A 15,655-nucleotide genomic window follows, 5' to 3' on the forward strand; every position below is an offset into this window, starting at 1 on the left:
AAAAAATGATATTAATTTGAGCTTTGGGTTCTTCTTAAATTTAGTAAATAGTCAATTAAGATTCAGAAATTACACACACCCACACACACACAGTGTCCAATTGTAAGTAGTCACTTGTACATGTGATAGTTTTGCATGTGTTTTTGCTTTTAGTTTATAATTTGAGTTGATTTTAATCTAGGCTGATAATTATGGAAGCTTGTTTCTGCCACAGAACAAAAAAATACAAATTAAGTTAATTTGTATTTTTATCGCACAATTCTAACCTTTTTTTCCCCTCACAATTGTGTAAAACCTTTATTTAACCAGGAAAGAAAACTCACTAAGATTAAAATCTCTTTTACAGGAGTATCCTGGCCAAAATTGTGAATTTATACCTCGCAATTGCATGTTCTATACTAATTGTTGCATCACTTTCTAAATCCTCTCCTGTGGCCTCATGGGATTGTAAAGTGTCCATTGAAAGCACACGTAAAAAATATCGCCGGAAGTCATTTGACTACTTTAAATTTGGACATGCAACCCTTTCTATGTACAGTTTCTCAACTACTATATTGTAGGAAATCATGTGACTTCGAATGCAGCTTTTCGTTTGCTTTTCCTTCATTACAGAGAATTGTGGGATTGTTTATTTCAACTTTTCGAGTTGTAGAAAAGTGAGGCTGAATTCATGAAAACCTAAAAATAAGCAATAAGGTGGTGAAATATTAACTACATCATTCTGTGTTTGAATATTCAGAATTAACTTCATATTGAATTATGCAAAGAATAATCAAAACACTTTATAATATTAAATAACTGGCTACATTGACAGTGCATTTGTCTTTAACCTCTAAACTACTACCAATAATTAGTTTGCAATGTAATGTAGAAGGAAAGCACTTGCTTATGTTGCCAAAAAGTTGCTGTGATTTATATTTAAAACGTGATTGCGATCGATTAATATATATAAAACCGAACGACCGCCTCACGTAGTGTGTGAAAGTATTGTGTGTCGTGAGTCTGCCCTCCGCAGTATGAAGTGTGTGTGGACGTGTTCATCCATTATAAATGTGTCAGAGAAACACTGTCACCTGGACTGAGATACTCAAACACAGCCAGTCTGGAGTGTGTGAGTGTGTGTGTGTGTGTGTGGGCATGTGTGTCTGTGTCTATGAGGTGACAGACTCTCCACCTTCAGGAAAAACATCCTATCTCACTTTTACACGCAGTGGATTTCACCTTAATAAGAGGTTTTTATGACATGCACATTTTACAATAACCGTTAACAAGCACATTTGTGCATGTGTGTGTGTGTGTGTGTGTGTGTGTGAATCTAACACAATGATGTGCGAGTGTTGACATTGTGAAGGGCAGAGTGAAGCTTGGGTAACATCCAGTTTGGAATATTCAATCCCTTTGGGTTTATTAAACACAAACACACTCGACACATGAATATTTTTCACTCGCAAACATATAGTACTGATACTTTCGCTCTGTTCTCTAATGTTTGTTTTTATTTCAAAACTTCAAAAAACGATTTCATGATTATTTGCATAAAATCTACTTTATGTAACAGCCATTTATTCTCAAGTGAGAAACGTAGCATTTTTAACATTTTATAGTAATGGAATTTTATTAGTGCTTCAGGGAAAACACAACGAACGTTTTATGTTAAAGGGCAAAACTGGTTGTTCATGATATATAAATGTAAATGTACAATGTTTTGTTTATTTACTAAAATAACAAAGACTCCCTGGAGTGTCTATTGTGTTTTTGAAATAACCATATTTATTATTTATTTATTTATGTTATTTGACATTAAGGTTGCAAAACAATTTTGCATGAATATAATCCACTAGTTGTAATAATACTTTTATTCTATATATAAATTTTTGAAATACCTTATGTAATCATAGTAAATAATGATGATAGTCATCGACATAATAATCATTTTATTCATTTTAAGTTTAATTCGTTATTTTGTCATAAAGCAGAAATAGAATTAAATTGAACAGTTAATTAAGAATTAGTCATTGTAGTATCATTGATATACTATTATTATTTTTTTTATGTCTACAAAGTTAAGTTATATGTTCTATTTCAGTTAATCTTTATTTTATTTCAACTAATTCATTTTTTTATGGTTTTAGTTTTAGTTTACGGTAATATAATTCATATAATTAAAATTGGTTCTGCATTTCAGGTATCGGACACTTAAAATCAGGGATCAGATGCTTTTGAACACTTTTGACTTTTGAAAGGTAAGAGATTAATAATAGTTGGTGTCATTTCTAATGAATTGGTTCTTTTGAACAGTTTGATTAAATTAAATCTGGTTCTTAACTTCATTACTTTTCACTAATGTCCTCTGTGGCATCTTACATTCTCTAACATGTTTTAATAAAGTCATATGTAGACACATTGCTATTTATTAGGTGTTTATGTAATTAAGGTATATTAATTAGGGTGTTTTGTTAATTGCAATTAGGGTGTTTTTGCTTCCAACTTAATTGGGATTAATGTTCATACTACATCATGTTCTGAGCTTTCCCTGCATGTTGAATGTGACTGTGACAAATATTCATGAGTTCTTGGACAGTTTTGCAGCTAAAGCATCCATACAAATGGGTTTTGGCTCATTTAGAGACACACGTGTCTGAAACGGACAGTCGAAAACAGCTTTACTGTCTCATTGAGTGGTGGAGTCATTAACTTCTCAAAACTGATTCATTTCAATTCACGAACACATCGGTTTGGTGAACCAGATGAACCAGTTCACAAAAAGATCTGACTCAAAAGAATAATTTGTTCAATCAGTTTTCACAGTGTTTTGTAAACGCATTTGTGGATTGTTCATATTGAGATCTTTAACTTTTGATTGCAGACTTTGGGATGTCTTGGTAAATATAAGCACTTTTTTGACATTGTTGATAAAAGAACCAATACACTGCAAAAAAGGCTTTTCTTAATCAATATTTTTGTCTTGTTTCCAGTCCAAATATCTAAAAATTAGAAAAAATTCAAAATAAAAGTTTGTGTTTACATAATATATGTGTGTGCACCGTGTATAATTATTTTGTATATATATAAATACACACACATGCATGTATATATTTAAGAAATATTTGCATGTATATACTGTATATATTTATATAATTTATATTATATATAAATATTTTATATATAAATAAAAACATTTTCTTAAAGGTATACATGCATGTGTGTGTATTTATATATATACAAAATAATTATACCCGGTGCACACACATATATTATGTAAACACAAACTTTTGTTTTGGATGCGATTAATCGCGATTAATCTTTTCACAGCCCTAAAAAATTCTCATACCAATATGCATTTACTTTAAAAAAAAGTTTTTTGCTTAAAACAAGCAAAATTAGCTGCCAATGGGGTAAGAAAAATAATCTTGTTTTCCATTTGAATTAAGATTATTTTTCTTACCCCATTGGCAGATAATTTTGCTTGTTTTAAGCAAAAACTCTTTGAATAATTAAGATTATTTTTCAGCAAAAACTCACTTAATTAAAATAAAAAAATTAAAAAAAAAATCCTCCAGAAAAACAAGATGTATGTCATTCTACTCATCTAGTATGAAAGAAATGCTTCTTTATTTAAGGATTTAAATAAAGAATTGAATTCTCCATCTTATTGCTGAAACAGAAACAATTGAGATACAGAAGAATGTGCTCTGAAATGTTGCATGAATTTCCTTCTGTCTTTTGGCGAACGCGTGGAATTTGATATCAGGAATGTCGGCCTCTTGTTAATGTCAGCACTGAAATGTTTTTACTGGAGCAGAAGCATGTGACCGCGGCTGGCTGAACTCATGCAGCCGCGGGACATTAAAGCACGCCGGTCTGCTGTTTTCTTTCAGGTAGTGTTTCTGTTTTGTGTAAACACTGTTTCAAAGCTCCTTGCATTTGTAGCTTTGGTGGTGGAGAAATGTTTCAGGGTCAATGCAACTTAAGCTCTTTAGACGGTGTTTGTGGCGTAATGCTCATTTTCTTCACAGAAAATTATTTCTAAAAACAAAGCATTTGTTTACAGATGTCCCGACACTAAAAGCATTTAGTGACTTCGCAGCTCAAAAAAAGTTTTTGTTATGAAACAATTACTCTTAAGTGCTTGAAGCAAAGGACAAGATGCACATTAAACATCTTGCATTAATCTAAGTGCATTTCATCTGTGTTTTTACAAACTGAGTGACAAGTTGAAGTCATTTTTTCTTCTTCTGTGGTAATCAACAGATTGAAGTGTGTTTTTTAACCCGTGATGTTCCTTGGTTAGTTCTGCAAGCTCTTGCATGTAATGCTTGTAAATCCTCTTTCCACAGAGCTCAATATGAAGGGCTCAACGCAGCTGTTTGGATAAATCTGGATGGGGATAAATATAATCTAATAACACAGTGGCTTTTACAGTCATTCAAATGAAACCAATTAAAAAGCCTGCGTCTGCGCAGAACGCGTCCCCCGAGTGTGAGTTTACACGAGGTTTAGATCCGACTGCTCATACCTAAGAGATCTGTCTCTCTTTCAGTGACTGAGAGATTGAGGAATCATTTAAGAAGGTTGTTGGACCTTGAAAAGGAGATATGTTGCGTCTTTAAGCCATCGCGCAAATCTCCATATCAGTTTCAGTGTTTCTGAACTCCCTGAAACGCCTCAATTGTAGTCTTGAGTTTCTTCCGGGAACGAACGCTTCACAATGTTCCTCATTTAAATAATTAACATGCAGAATAAAGGGGCGGGGCCTGATTGAGTAAGTTAGTAGTGTGTTGAAACTAAGTGGAAACCTTCCTCATCCTCTCTTGAAACCAACACTGAAGTGACTTAAACTGCAATTCATCGACTGGCCACTAGAGACTGGCTCCAAAAGAGAGCCAATCCCATAGACCCCCATGTTAAAAAGCCCAACTTTAAAGCAGAAAAAAACATGTTTACAGCCTGGTGCAAAAAGTGGTTTTGGTCTATATAGCTAATTTTGCCCTTCATGACAACTGTGAGGGGGGTGAATTTTTTTATAACTCATCCGTTTAAATTATATTTAGCCTTAAAATTGTGCATAATTAAGGGCTTGGCCACTTGAGTGACAGGTGGATTGCCGCTGATGTCACTACTAGCCGTTTGTCTGCTGTCTGTTAGCGTCACGTCACCTCAGCTATTCCGCCTCGCTGCCCATTTTTGGTTATCCGCGAGTGACGCTGCCAAGATGGCGACGCCCAATTTGAGCTTCAAAAATGCTCTTCAGAAACACTACGGTTGACGTCACACACACTACGAACATATTTTTTTACAGTCTATGGTTGAAACTGGTGGTTATGGTAAGGGGCGGGACATTTCCCAAACACACTCGAAGCGCTCGACCAATCACAACACACTGTCCAGCCGATCAATCAGAGCACAGTGTGCTTTTCAGAAGGAGGGGCTTCATAGAGACAGGGAGTAAACAGCGTTACTGACAGACTGGGAAGAGAGGATCCGCAACAATGGAGAATATGAGGAAAATAATCAACATTCAAGCAGGAAAACCTGTTTTAGTAGAGCCTGAAACAACATCAAGACGTTGTAAAAGGGCAGAATAAGTCCTCTTTAAGGCAGAGGCGTGTTGTGCATCATTCGGAAAGATTAAAAAAATCACTGATAAAGCAATTTCTTGCATGCTAATTTGAGATTTTGTCCTAACAAGTCACGATTAATGTCTGTACATTTGTCAGTGCCTTGGTTTTTATTTCTGCGACATCCTACTCATTGTTCCAATCCAATTTTCACATTCAGTGTGTACAAATAGTTGGCTGCACTTACCACTAAAAGAAAACTGCATTTTTAGAAACAAGTATATGAATTATTTAATGTATGAATGGATTTTCCAATAACGGATGTCCCTGTTTGTACCCAAAGGGAGGTCTTGTCAGATTAAGCTCACTTCTGAGGACATATTTGTCCCTGAAGTGTAACAGAGTAAACGCAAACACGTGAGTATAATGGTTTGTGTTGCTCAAATTAATTCAGACTGTGTCCTGTGAGAAACTTAATATTGTCTTGAACCCTCCGAGGTGTTTAAGCATGTTTGTGTGAGTTTATATTTGCACGAGTCCCCTGGAGAGCTTGTGTTGACAGCCATTCAATGCTTTGTAAATCCCTGACGAAAGATCGTGCTGTGTGTCACAATTACATGTTCCTATTCTGAACCGGTTGTGCTTTTAAAACATAAATAAATAAATAAATACTGAACCTGAATGCTTTACATGCCGTTCAGATCCGTCTTTTAATCAGCATTTGTCCAGAAAACAACCATCTGTTTTGTGAAAAAGTGATTCAAGTGAGTCGGTTATATTGTAATGAATTATAAGAATTATTCCTTAACGTCTGAATCAATCTTATGACTCACTCACTGAATCAGAACAAAAGAATTGTTTAGGAGAATCACATTACATTCCTCGTTTCCCATTCCTAGTCATTGTCGTCTGTTTTGTGGACAAATGATTCAAATGAGTCGGTTATATTGTAATGAATCTAAAGAAACATTCCTAAACGTCTGAATTAATCTAATGACTCACTCACTGAATCAGAACAAAAGAATCGTTAAGGAGAATCACCGTACATTCCTAATTTCCCATTCCTAGTCACTGTCATCTGTTTTGTGAACAAATGATTCAAATGAGTCGGTTATATTGTAATGAATCTAAAGAAACATTCCTAAACGTCTGAATTAATCTAATGACTCACTCACTGAATCAGAACAAAAGAATCGTTAAGGAGAATCACCGTACATTCCTAATTTCCCATTCCTAGTCACTGTCATCTGTTTTGTGAACAAATGATTCAAATGAGTCGGTTATATTGTAATGAATCTAAAGTATCATTCCTAAACGTCTGAATCAATCTAATGACTCACTCAGTGAATCAGAACAAAATAATCATTAGTGGAATCATTAAGGAGAATCGCATTACATTCTTCATTTCCCTTCTCTGGTCTTTATATTTCACACACCGATTCAAATGCCCATTTTATCACTCAATTAAAACTGCCCTTGTGGCTTTCCTCTTGAGGAGCAGCTCTAATGCTGAGGTGAAGAAGTCAACGCTACGCCTGGAATAATTTAATTGAAATATTCTCATCCTTAACCACAATTGTCACTTCAGAGATCATTTAGTTTTTCCCACCCGATGTGTATATAATAACCAGCCAGAGTTTGTGTTGCATAAACAGAGTAGTTATATTGGCATGTTATAATGCTTGCACTGCTCTCATCTTATATCTTAGTTAAATCAGATTTAATGTAATTATGAAAAGTAAAAGTACAACGATAATTAGCATCTAACTAAAAGTGCAAATAGCATATGTTTATAAATGTTAGAATATTATTAAATTGTTAAACTCTGAAATAAAAAATGGAAGTCTGGGACATTGTTATTAAATAAAATTAAAACTAATAACATTCTTAAAACGGCATTTTCTTTCTATTAACTTAATTTTTTTTCAGCTAGGTTTGCAAGGCAAAATTTCTCAATATAATTTAAATAAAAAAAAACTAAAATAACTAAAAATAAAAATGAATAGAGATATTTTAAAATCAATTAAAAATATGTATAAAAACTAATAATATCTCAATTGTATTAAAATAACCCTGGTCTGGAAATGATGTAGTGATCAAAATATGTGAAAACGTTCTTATATTTGAGTTTCTGCTTCCAGATTGCAGTTTTTTTTTTTTTTGCACTCATTTTATATCAAAATTAAATTACTTTTAATGTAATTGTAAAGAGTTCAAGTACAGAGGCAATGAAATGCAGTTAGCATCTAACCAAGCATATGTTTATAAATATGCATGTATATATAAAATATAATTATAGAGGAAGATTTGAGGTTGATGCTTTGCGCCCTAGAATTCAATGCAACATTAGCACAAATAACATGAATAGCTTTAGAATTAAACAGGCAGTTTTTGCAAAGACTTCTATATGTAAATTAGCTTTTTGTTAATCTCTAACCTGTTTCAGCACAGTTCATATTCAGGTCAGGTATTTTTTGGTCAGGTCAGCATTCAGTCATATGCTAATGAGCATTAAGTTGATGTCCTGGATGGGTTTTGTTTTGTGAATGTTACAATATAGCACATTCTGCTAATATCAATGTTTTTATGTAAAAATAACAAGAAACATCCTTTTTTTCTCCGTTGTTCCATTATGTTGCCCAAGAGGCTCGCTAGGAAAACCATTGTCTTGTTTTCAGCGCAGGAACATCTGTGGGTTAATGAGGTGACTTTGGACTTCATTAGCATTTTCCGTGTCACAACAGTGGCGCAGTGTTTAGTTCAGGGCATCACCATGGCAACATCTGCTCTGGGCCAGGTTATGGGATGTAGTGTTATGTTTAAAACCAGAAGTTTGATGGTTTGACCCTAGTAAACAATCACCACTGTTGCCCTTAAACCTCGGCACAAACCTCTATAATGATATCACATGATGTTTTATGACGCCTTTGCTTGGACCTGTGGTGATAAATAGAGATGCTTGACCATGAAAACCCTTTAGAAAATATTAGTCTGAATGATAGTCCTTGACATCTAAGCATGACAAGAGCTAGTACTTCACCTTACATGATAGGGTTAAATGACAGACTCTTGTTTGTGCCTCTGATTTAGTTACGAGCGACTTGGTGATCTTGATGTCAAGAGGGAGATTTGAAGCTCTGGAAGATTATCATCTATTTGACCAACATTCGGATAAACATCTTGTTGCTTCAGAGGATAAAAGAACATCTTGCGGGTGTGCAACGACATGAGAGTGAGTAAATGAGAAGAAATGCACTACATTTTAAAAAGGTGGGATCAATTTTTTTTATTGTCTCTTCTGCTCTCAAAGGCTGCATTTATTTGATCAAAAATACAGGAAAAATTGTGAAATATTGTTACAATTTAATACATTTTTCTACAATTTTATACAATTTTCTATGTGAATATATCGTAGAGTAATTTATTCCTGTGATCAAAGCTGAATTTTCAGCATCATTACTCCAGTCTTCAGTGTCACATGATCCTTCAGAAATCAGTATAATATGATGATTTGCTACTTAAGAAACATTTATGATTATTATCAATGTTGAAAACAGTTGTGCTGCTTCATATTTTGGTAGAAACTGTGATACACTACCATTCAAAAGTTTGGGGGTAGGTGATAAAACAAAAAATAAAAAGAATAATTATTAAAACTAATTCATAAAAGACGCATTCAATTGATTAAAAGTGACAGTAAAGACATTAAAATGTTACAAAAGATTTCTGTTTCAAATAAATGCTGTTCTTTTGAACTTTCTATTCATCAAATAATCTTAAAAAATAAACAGTATCACGATTTCCACAAAAATATGAAGCAGCACAACTGTTTTCAACATTGATAATAATCAGAAATCTTTTCTAAATCCAAAAACTAAAACTATGTAGATGTTAAAAACTAATAAGAATGACAAAACAATAGTTACTAATATAAAAATATAATATAGTATATACATTATACTACAATAGAACTATTATGTTTCTGCTTTATGACAAAATAAAAAAATAAACTAGATCAAAAATTATTAAAGGCCTGTTCATGGTATTTATGTTAATATTGCATATTACATACTTGTAATAATATTTCACAAAATACTTACTTTTTTATCAAATAAATGCAGCCTTGATGAGCGTAAAACACACAAAAAAATCTTAATTATTCAAAACTTTTGATTGGTAGTGCATTTTGTTGTTGTTGTTGCAAAAGTTCAGAATGTTTTTGCAGTTTGGTTTCAATAAATGCTGATTTTGAACTAGAGACGAAGTTTAGAAAACTGAAGTTACGAAATAGTACAACGAACTCTTCTTTGGAAATCTGTTTTCCCATGACACGAGGCGTTAGCAACAGTGGAGAACCAGGATGAGAGTGTCAGTATTTCAGTGAACAGCCAGAGCAACATCGTGTGTGTGTGTGTGTGTGTGTTTGAGAGTGAGGCCGAGGTCGGGGTCGAGGGATTGCTCTGCGAGACATAATTAAATCAACAATGAAAGATTTGCAGGGAGCAGCCCTTATAAATTAAATTTTCTTCTTCGAGACTTTCCGCAGCAGGGAAGATCCCAGATAGAAGCGGGAGCAGAGAAGTGGGTTAACCGGAGGTTAGCACTGGGAAATGGTCTTCTGTTTAACCCACAACAAACAGCCCTGTTCAGATGAACTGCCGGACAAATGCAGCTGCACGTCCAAACACTCGTGAGTTTAAAGTGTGTATTAAATCAGTTTAATGTCTCTGTTAAGCGTTGAGTTATGCTGGCAGTCTAAGGTTTAAACACATACTTATTCTTTATTATGGCTAATTTCCACATGTTAGAATAGTATTATATTATATTATAACTCTGAAATAACACAATGGGAAGTCTGGGACAGGGTTATTATAGTTAAATTAAACCAAAACTGATTTTTTTTTTTAAATAGAGAATATTAATAGAGATCTTTTTTTAAAAATGACATAAAAACACATTACAAAATTAGTTAAACTTGAAAAAGCAAAATATAAAAATTAAAAACAATTCAAAATATCAATAAAAACTAATAATATCTCAATTATATTACAATAACAATGGTCTGAGAATGATGTAGCCTAGTGATCAAAACATTCGTGATCCAAATGAAAACGTTATTATATTTGAGCACATTTTTTATGGCACAGTTTGTCTGTGCAATTGATTTCAAGCATTTAAGCTGAAGCTTTTAGATCAAAAGATTTATTTTTTGATGTGTCTAAACGTTGTTGCATGTTTTTGGAGAATTAACGAGATTCTAATGCGAGGCCACATTATCCTAAAATTAAAAGTCAACGCACAGCCGGAAGAGAGATGACTGAATAAAGCTGCTGATTATTGCGCTGAACTATTTGGGGACTTTATTGTGTCTGAATTTATTTATTCAGAGTTCGTTCTGTGTAGAGATCTGCATATAAATCAGACCCTGATGTCATATGTCAAGACTGAACCCAATGCAAAACTGCACACTGTCCCGAAAAATGCTTTGTAAGATGTTTCTAGCGCTGTAAGCATAATTTCATGCATCATTCTAACACTGTATCTGCACATTTTATGATCTAATGCATTCTTAACGTTGCCATAAATGAGCGAGCATTGCATAAACTATTTAGTAACACTCTTTACAATGTTTAATTTGATAACATTATTTTGAACATGAGCTAAAAATGTACAATACTTCTACAGCATTTATTAAGCTTCTACAGGATTCATAGTCAATTATAATTTTCAGCATTTACTAATACATTTTGAATCAAACGTTGTATTTGTTAATGCACTGTGAACTAACAATGAGCGATTTGATTTTTACCAACTAACATTAACAAAGATTAATAAATGCTTTAAAAAATGCATTGCGCATTGTTAGTTCATGTTAGCTAATGCATTAATTACCAAAGTGTTGCCAACTTTTTAACTTTTTTCTATTGGTTATTATCTACAATGCTCCTGTCCACTTTTTATTTTAGTTTTCTTAATATTTTGATTTAACTAAACAAATGAAATAAAAGCTTTCATGTTAATTTTAGTTTAGAGTTATTTTGTGGTGTGCTTTTGTCATTTTATAATTTTTTTTAAAAATGTTTTATTTATTTTTATTTCAGTTTAAGTTTTTATTTACTTCTAGTTCATAATTTTAAAGCTTCAAATTAAATACATTCTATTATATTCACATTTAATTTTATTTTATTTAGCTTTATTTCAACTAACTGTCAGGCATCTTCTGTTTTATTAACGTCACACTAACAGAAAGGTTTTTTACAGTTGTATTTTTCGTTAGCGATAATAACTCTGTTCTTGCCAACTACTTGCATTTGTGTACTTGCCTTAATTTGCTGTCCAAAATACATGGATTATTGGTGAAAAAATTAATAAAACATTAAATATTTATAGTAATAACTTAACATTTTCATTCTTAAAAACCCAAACTCGACCGAAACCCATAATTATCCACCAAAAATGTCCCAAAATTCAACACTTTGACAGGTTTCCTCGGACCTCAGATCTGTAGTTCTGGGTCGGACTGCTAGGAAACACTAGCGTTTCGAGCTCTGTTCACTAGATATAAATCAGTTTGTAAATGATTCTTGGAGACTGAGGACACACACAGTGCTAAAATACAGATAACACATGACACACGCTCTCATGCACACAGAAGCAGCTAATACTTCACTTCCTCTGAATTAATCAACTAGACAACAGTATCCATCAGTATGCAGAGAGCACCAGCAAACAAAACCATGGATTCTTGAGCCGTGTTGCGTTTCTGTGCTGGGATTAATCCTGCGGGATTCAGGTGCCGGAGCGTTCTGTGTGTGTCTGATAACTGTTGCTATTGTCCGGTCTCACACACTGTGACGACTCCAATCTTATAGAGAACACCGAACGTCTGCGGCCACTTTAATATAAGCACAAACTCTTCAGAGACCGGCGTATCCGTTGTGCGCCGATGCATGGCGTTGTGTGTGTGTGTGTGTGTGTGTGTGTGTGTGTGTGTGTGTGTGTGTGTGTGTGTGTGTGTGTGTGTGTGTGTGTGTGTGTGTGTGTGTGTGTGTGTGTGTGTGTGTGAGAATCTCTCTCTGGTCCTGGGTGAAAGTTTAAGGCTATGCCTTTGAAAAAGTGAAATTCTCATCCTGGTATGAAAAGCTGATCTCACTGTATCACCAAGACAGCAACTTTCCTGATGAAAGTTTCCGCCTCGTTCAGCACTTTCTATGGTGCGCTGATAGATTAAAGCCGTTGGAGAAACACAGACAGACAGACAGACCCGTTTGAGAGGTAGGTGGGTGTTTGGGTACAATGCAACCAGAAATATCTGGACACATGCAGGGATTCTTCAACCTAAAATGACATTCTGTCATCATTTACTGCACCCTCATGTCAATCATAACTGGAAGACTTACTTTCTCATGAATGCACAGTGTGACTTTTTGCATATTGGGAGCTGGGATTTAAAAAATACAATTGAAAGCACGATATATATGATTCAAAAGCTTTAGTCTTGAGAACGTTGTATGAAGAAAACAACAAAGTCATCTCTTAATTAAAATCTCTAGTCAAATCCCATTTACACTCACATTTGGGTCAAATTTGGTGCTTGAGTCAGGTTTGATGTCATGATCATTGGTGTCAATCTTTGCTATGGAAGAATGGAAAATAATCAGGAAAACGGGCTGTTCCTCACAAAAAGCTAATATGTCTGTATATATTTGTACTGTGTGATCAACGTCACAACCAGAGCATCTTTAATATACTTACTTGCTCAGACTGGTCTACCATCTGCATTTTAAACGCAGTTTCATATAAATTATATAATACTTATATATATACTGTGTGTGTGTGTGTATATATATATATATATATATATATATATATATGTGTGTGTGTAAGTTTGAAGATTCATGAGTGACTTTTTTTAAATGTTTTTTAAAGAAGTCTCTTCTGCTCACCAAGGCTGCATTTATTTAATTTAAAAAATCCAGTCAAAAATACTAATATTGTAAAATATTATTACAGTTTAAAAAACTATTTGTGCGTGAATATATTGTAAACTGTCATTTATTTATTCCTGTGATTTTCAGCATCATTACTCCAGTCTTCAGTGTCACATGATCCTTCAGAAATCATTCGAATATGATGATATGATGCTCGAGAAACATTTATGATTATTATCAATGTTGAAAACAGTCGTACTGCTCAATATTTTTGTGAAAACTGATAGTAAAAAAAATGCAGGATTCTTTGATGAATATAAAGTTCAAAAGAACAGCATTGATTTGAAACAAACTTTACTTTTGATCAATTTAACAAATCCTTGCTGAATAAAAGTATTATTATTATTATTATTTTAAATCCTACTTAACTCAAATGCCAATATATCACAGTTTACACACAAACATATAGCTGCAAAATTTGTTTTCAACAATAATCAGAAATGTTTGTTGAGCAGCAAATCAGCGTATTAGAATGACTTCTAATCTAATTTAAAATTAAATATTTTAATGATTGATAATGTTGTTTTATGTCCTTTTTTTAGAGCTCGACAGCATCTTTCTCCATTATGAACGAGCGCTCTGCATTACCGGGGCCTTTTCAATACGGGTTGGAGTGTGAGTATGACAACATTTTCATAACTAAGTGTCTTATGAGTCTAAATATCTGCGTATGTGGAAGTCTCAGGTATGTTACCTGTCTCAGGTGATTAGACGAGAGTAAGACACCAGCTTTCCTCGTCTCTCTCTCTCAGACTTCTTATTCATTCGCTCTCGCCAGACTCTGGCAGGATAATAGCAGCCACAAATCATCCCGTAGGCTTCACTGGGCCGGAAATTGATGTTCTTTCATTTCAAAACAATGGAGAGCCTTATGAGAGGCCTGATGATGTCATAACTCCAGTGGCTGACAGGTTTGGGGGGCGCTGGGACAGCTCAATCAATCCCAGCATGCACTGGGGCTGCCATCGGAACGCAGAGCAGACATTCTCAATCAGACGTCACAGTCAGAGCGTTGTCTCTGACACACACACACACACACACACGTGGCTGTAACGTGGGGATGTAACACCGCTACAGGTCTGTAAAGTCCACCGCGAGTGTTATAAATCTTTAAAGTTTCTGAGAGGAGTGTGTGATTTATCGTATCGGCCCTCATTATAACTGATGTTGACAATCATTTTAAGTCAGTAAGACTTTAAATTGACCCTATTTACTTTCCTGGTCTTTTTGAACACTTCAAAAGTTCAGGTTTAAAAAAACAAAACAAAAGAAAAGCTAAATGTCGTTCAACAGGATTCGTTCATAATCGTTCATAATCAACTCGATTGGTTGATAACCTGCAGTCAAATAACTATTTGGGTGACCAAGTCACATTTCACTCTAAAATTATATATTATATTATATTATATTATATTATTTTTCATAAAGAAAATTAAACCTGTTTTCTATTGTAAGTTTATTTTAATGACATTCAAGCTCATTCCTCCCAAGGTCTCATTATGGTAAAGCATTCGAGATTTTACTTTTTTCAAGAGACCATTATTCTTAATGATGACAGTATTTGAATTTTTATTTATTTATTTATTTACATATTTAAGCATAAATAAAAAGTAAGTACAGAAAATAATACCATGATGTATAAATACTTTTCAGTTGAATAGTATTTAATTGAATTCATAGATAATAAAATATTGCAGCCTAAATAATAAGTAACAGCAGAACAGAAAATACTGCCATGATGTCGAAGTCAGGGTTATTATCAATAATTAAAACTAAACTTTTTTAACTAATAAAATTAATAATAAAACTAAATTAAAACTAAAATATCACTAGTATAAATATTAGCAATTTAATTTAAATAACTTTTAATTTTGCATTTAAGTTGTTTACATTTAAATTTACAAAATATCTTAATGTAACATGATTTTTTCTTAATATCCTAATGATGTTTGCCATAAAAGGAAAATCGATAATTTTGACCCATACAATGTATTTTTGGCTATTGCCACAAATATACATGTGACTGGTTTTGTGGTTTATTGTCACATATAAGGCACTTTAAGTGTCTTACCCCCCCCCCCCCCCCCCTTTTTTTTATTGACATGA

At 33.6% G+C, this 15,655-nt stretch overlaps 2 protein-coding genes and 1 long non-coding RNA gene across 9 annotated transcripts in view; 2 read left to right on the top strand and 1 right to left on the bottom strand.

Annotated features, from left to right (window-relative positions):
* Positions 1–2,206, top strand: part of LOC143741573 (uncharacterized) — a 51,353-nt gene extending 49,147 nt beyond the window's left edge. For both annotated transcript variants that reach the window (XR_013205139.1, XR_013205141.1), the window contains one exon: positions 2,186–2,206. This is a non-coding gene — a long non-coding RNA (uncharacterized LOC143741573). The remainder of the gene's footprint in view (positions 1–2,185) is intronic.
* chrm2a (cholinergic receptor, muscarinic 2a) overlaps positions 1–15,655 on the bottom strand; it is a 111,695-nt gene that overhangs the window by 67,748 nt on the left and 28,292 nt on the right. The window lies entirely within an intron of this gene.
* LOC143742373 (uncharacterized) overlaps positions 8,653–15,655 on the top strand; it is a 71,926-nt gene continuing 64,923 nt past the window's right edge. For 4 of the 6 annotated variants that reach the window (XM_077235234.1, XM_077235232.1, XM_077235233.1 and 1 more), the window contains exons 1-2: positions 10,011–10,248; positions 14,092–14,164. In XM_077235234.1, the coding sequence (XP_077091349.1) occupies positions 10,209–10,248; positions 14,092–14,164 (113 nt within the window). In that variant the 5' untranslated portion in view covers positions 10,011–10,208. Of the gene's footprint in view, positions 8,791–10,010; positions 10,249–12,724; positions 12,834–14,091; positions 14,165–15,655 lie in introns of those variants that run through there. The other 2 variants (XR_013205435.1, XR_013205436.1) reach the window with 2 other exon arrangements.

The sequence above is a fragment of the Siphateles boraxobius genome, unplaced genomic scaffold (assembly GCF_051911475.1).
Source record: "Siphateles boraxobius isolate OS27281-9 unplaced genomic scaffold, OSU_SipBor_1 19, whole genome shotgun sequence".
NCBI classification, from domain to species: Eukaryota; Metazoa; Chordata; class Actinopteri; order Cypriniformes; family Leuciscidae; genus Siphateles; species Siphateles boraxobius.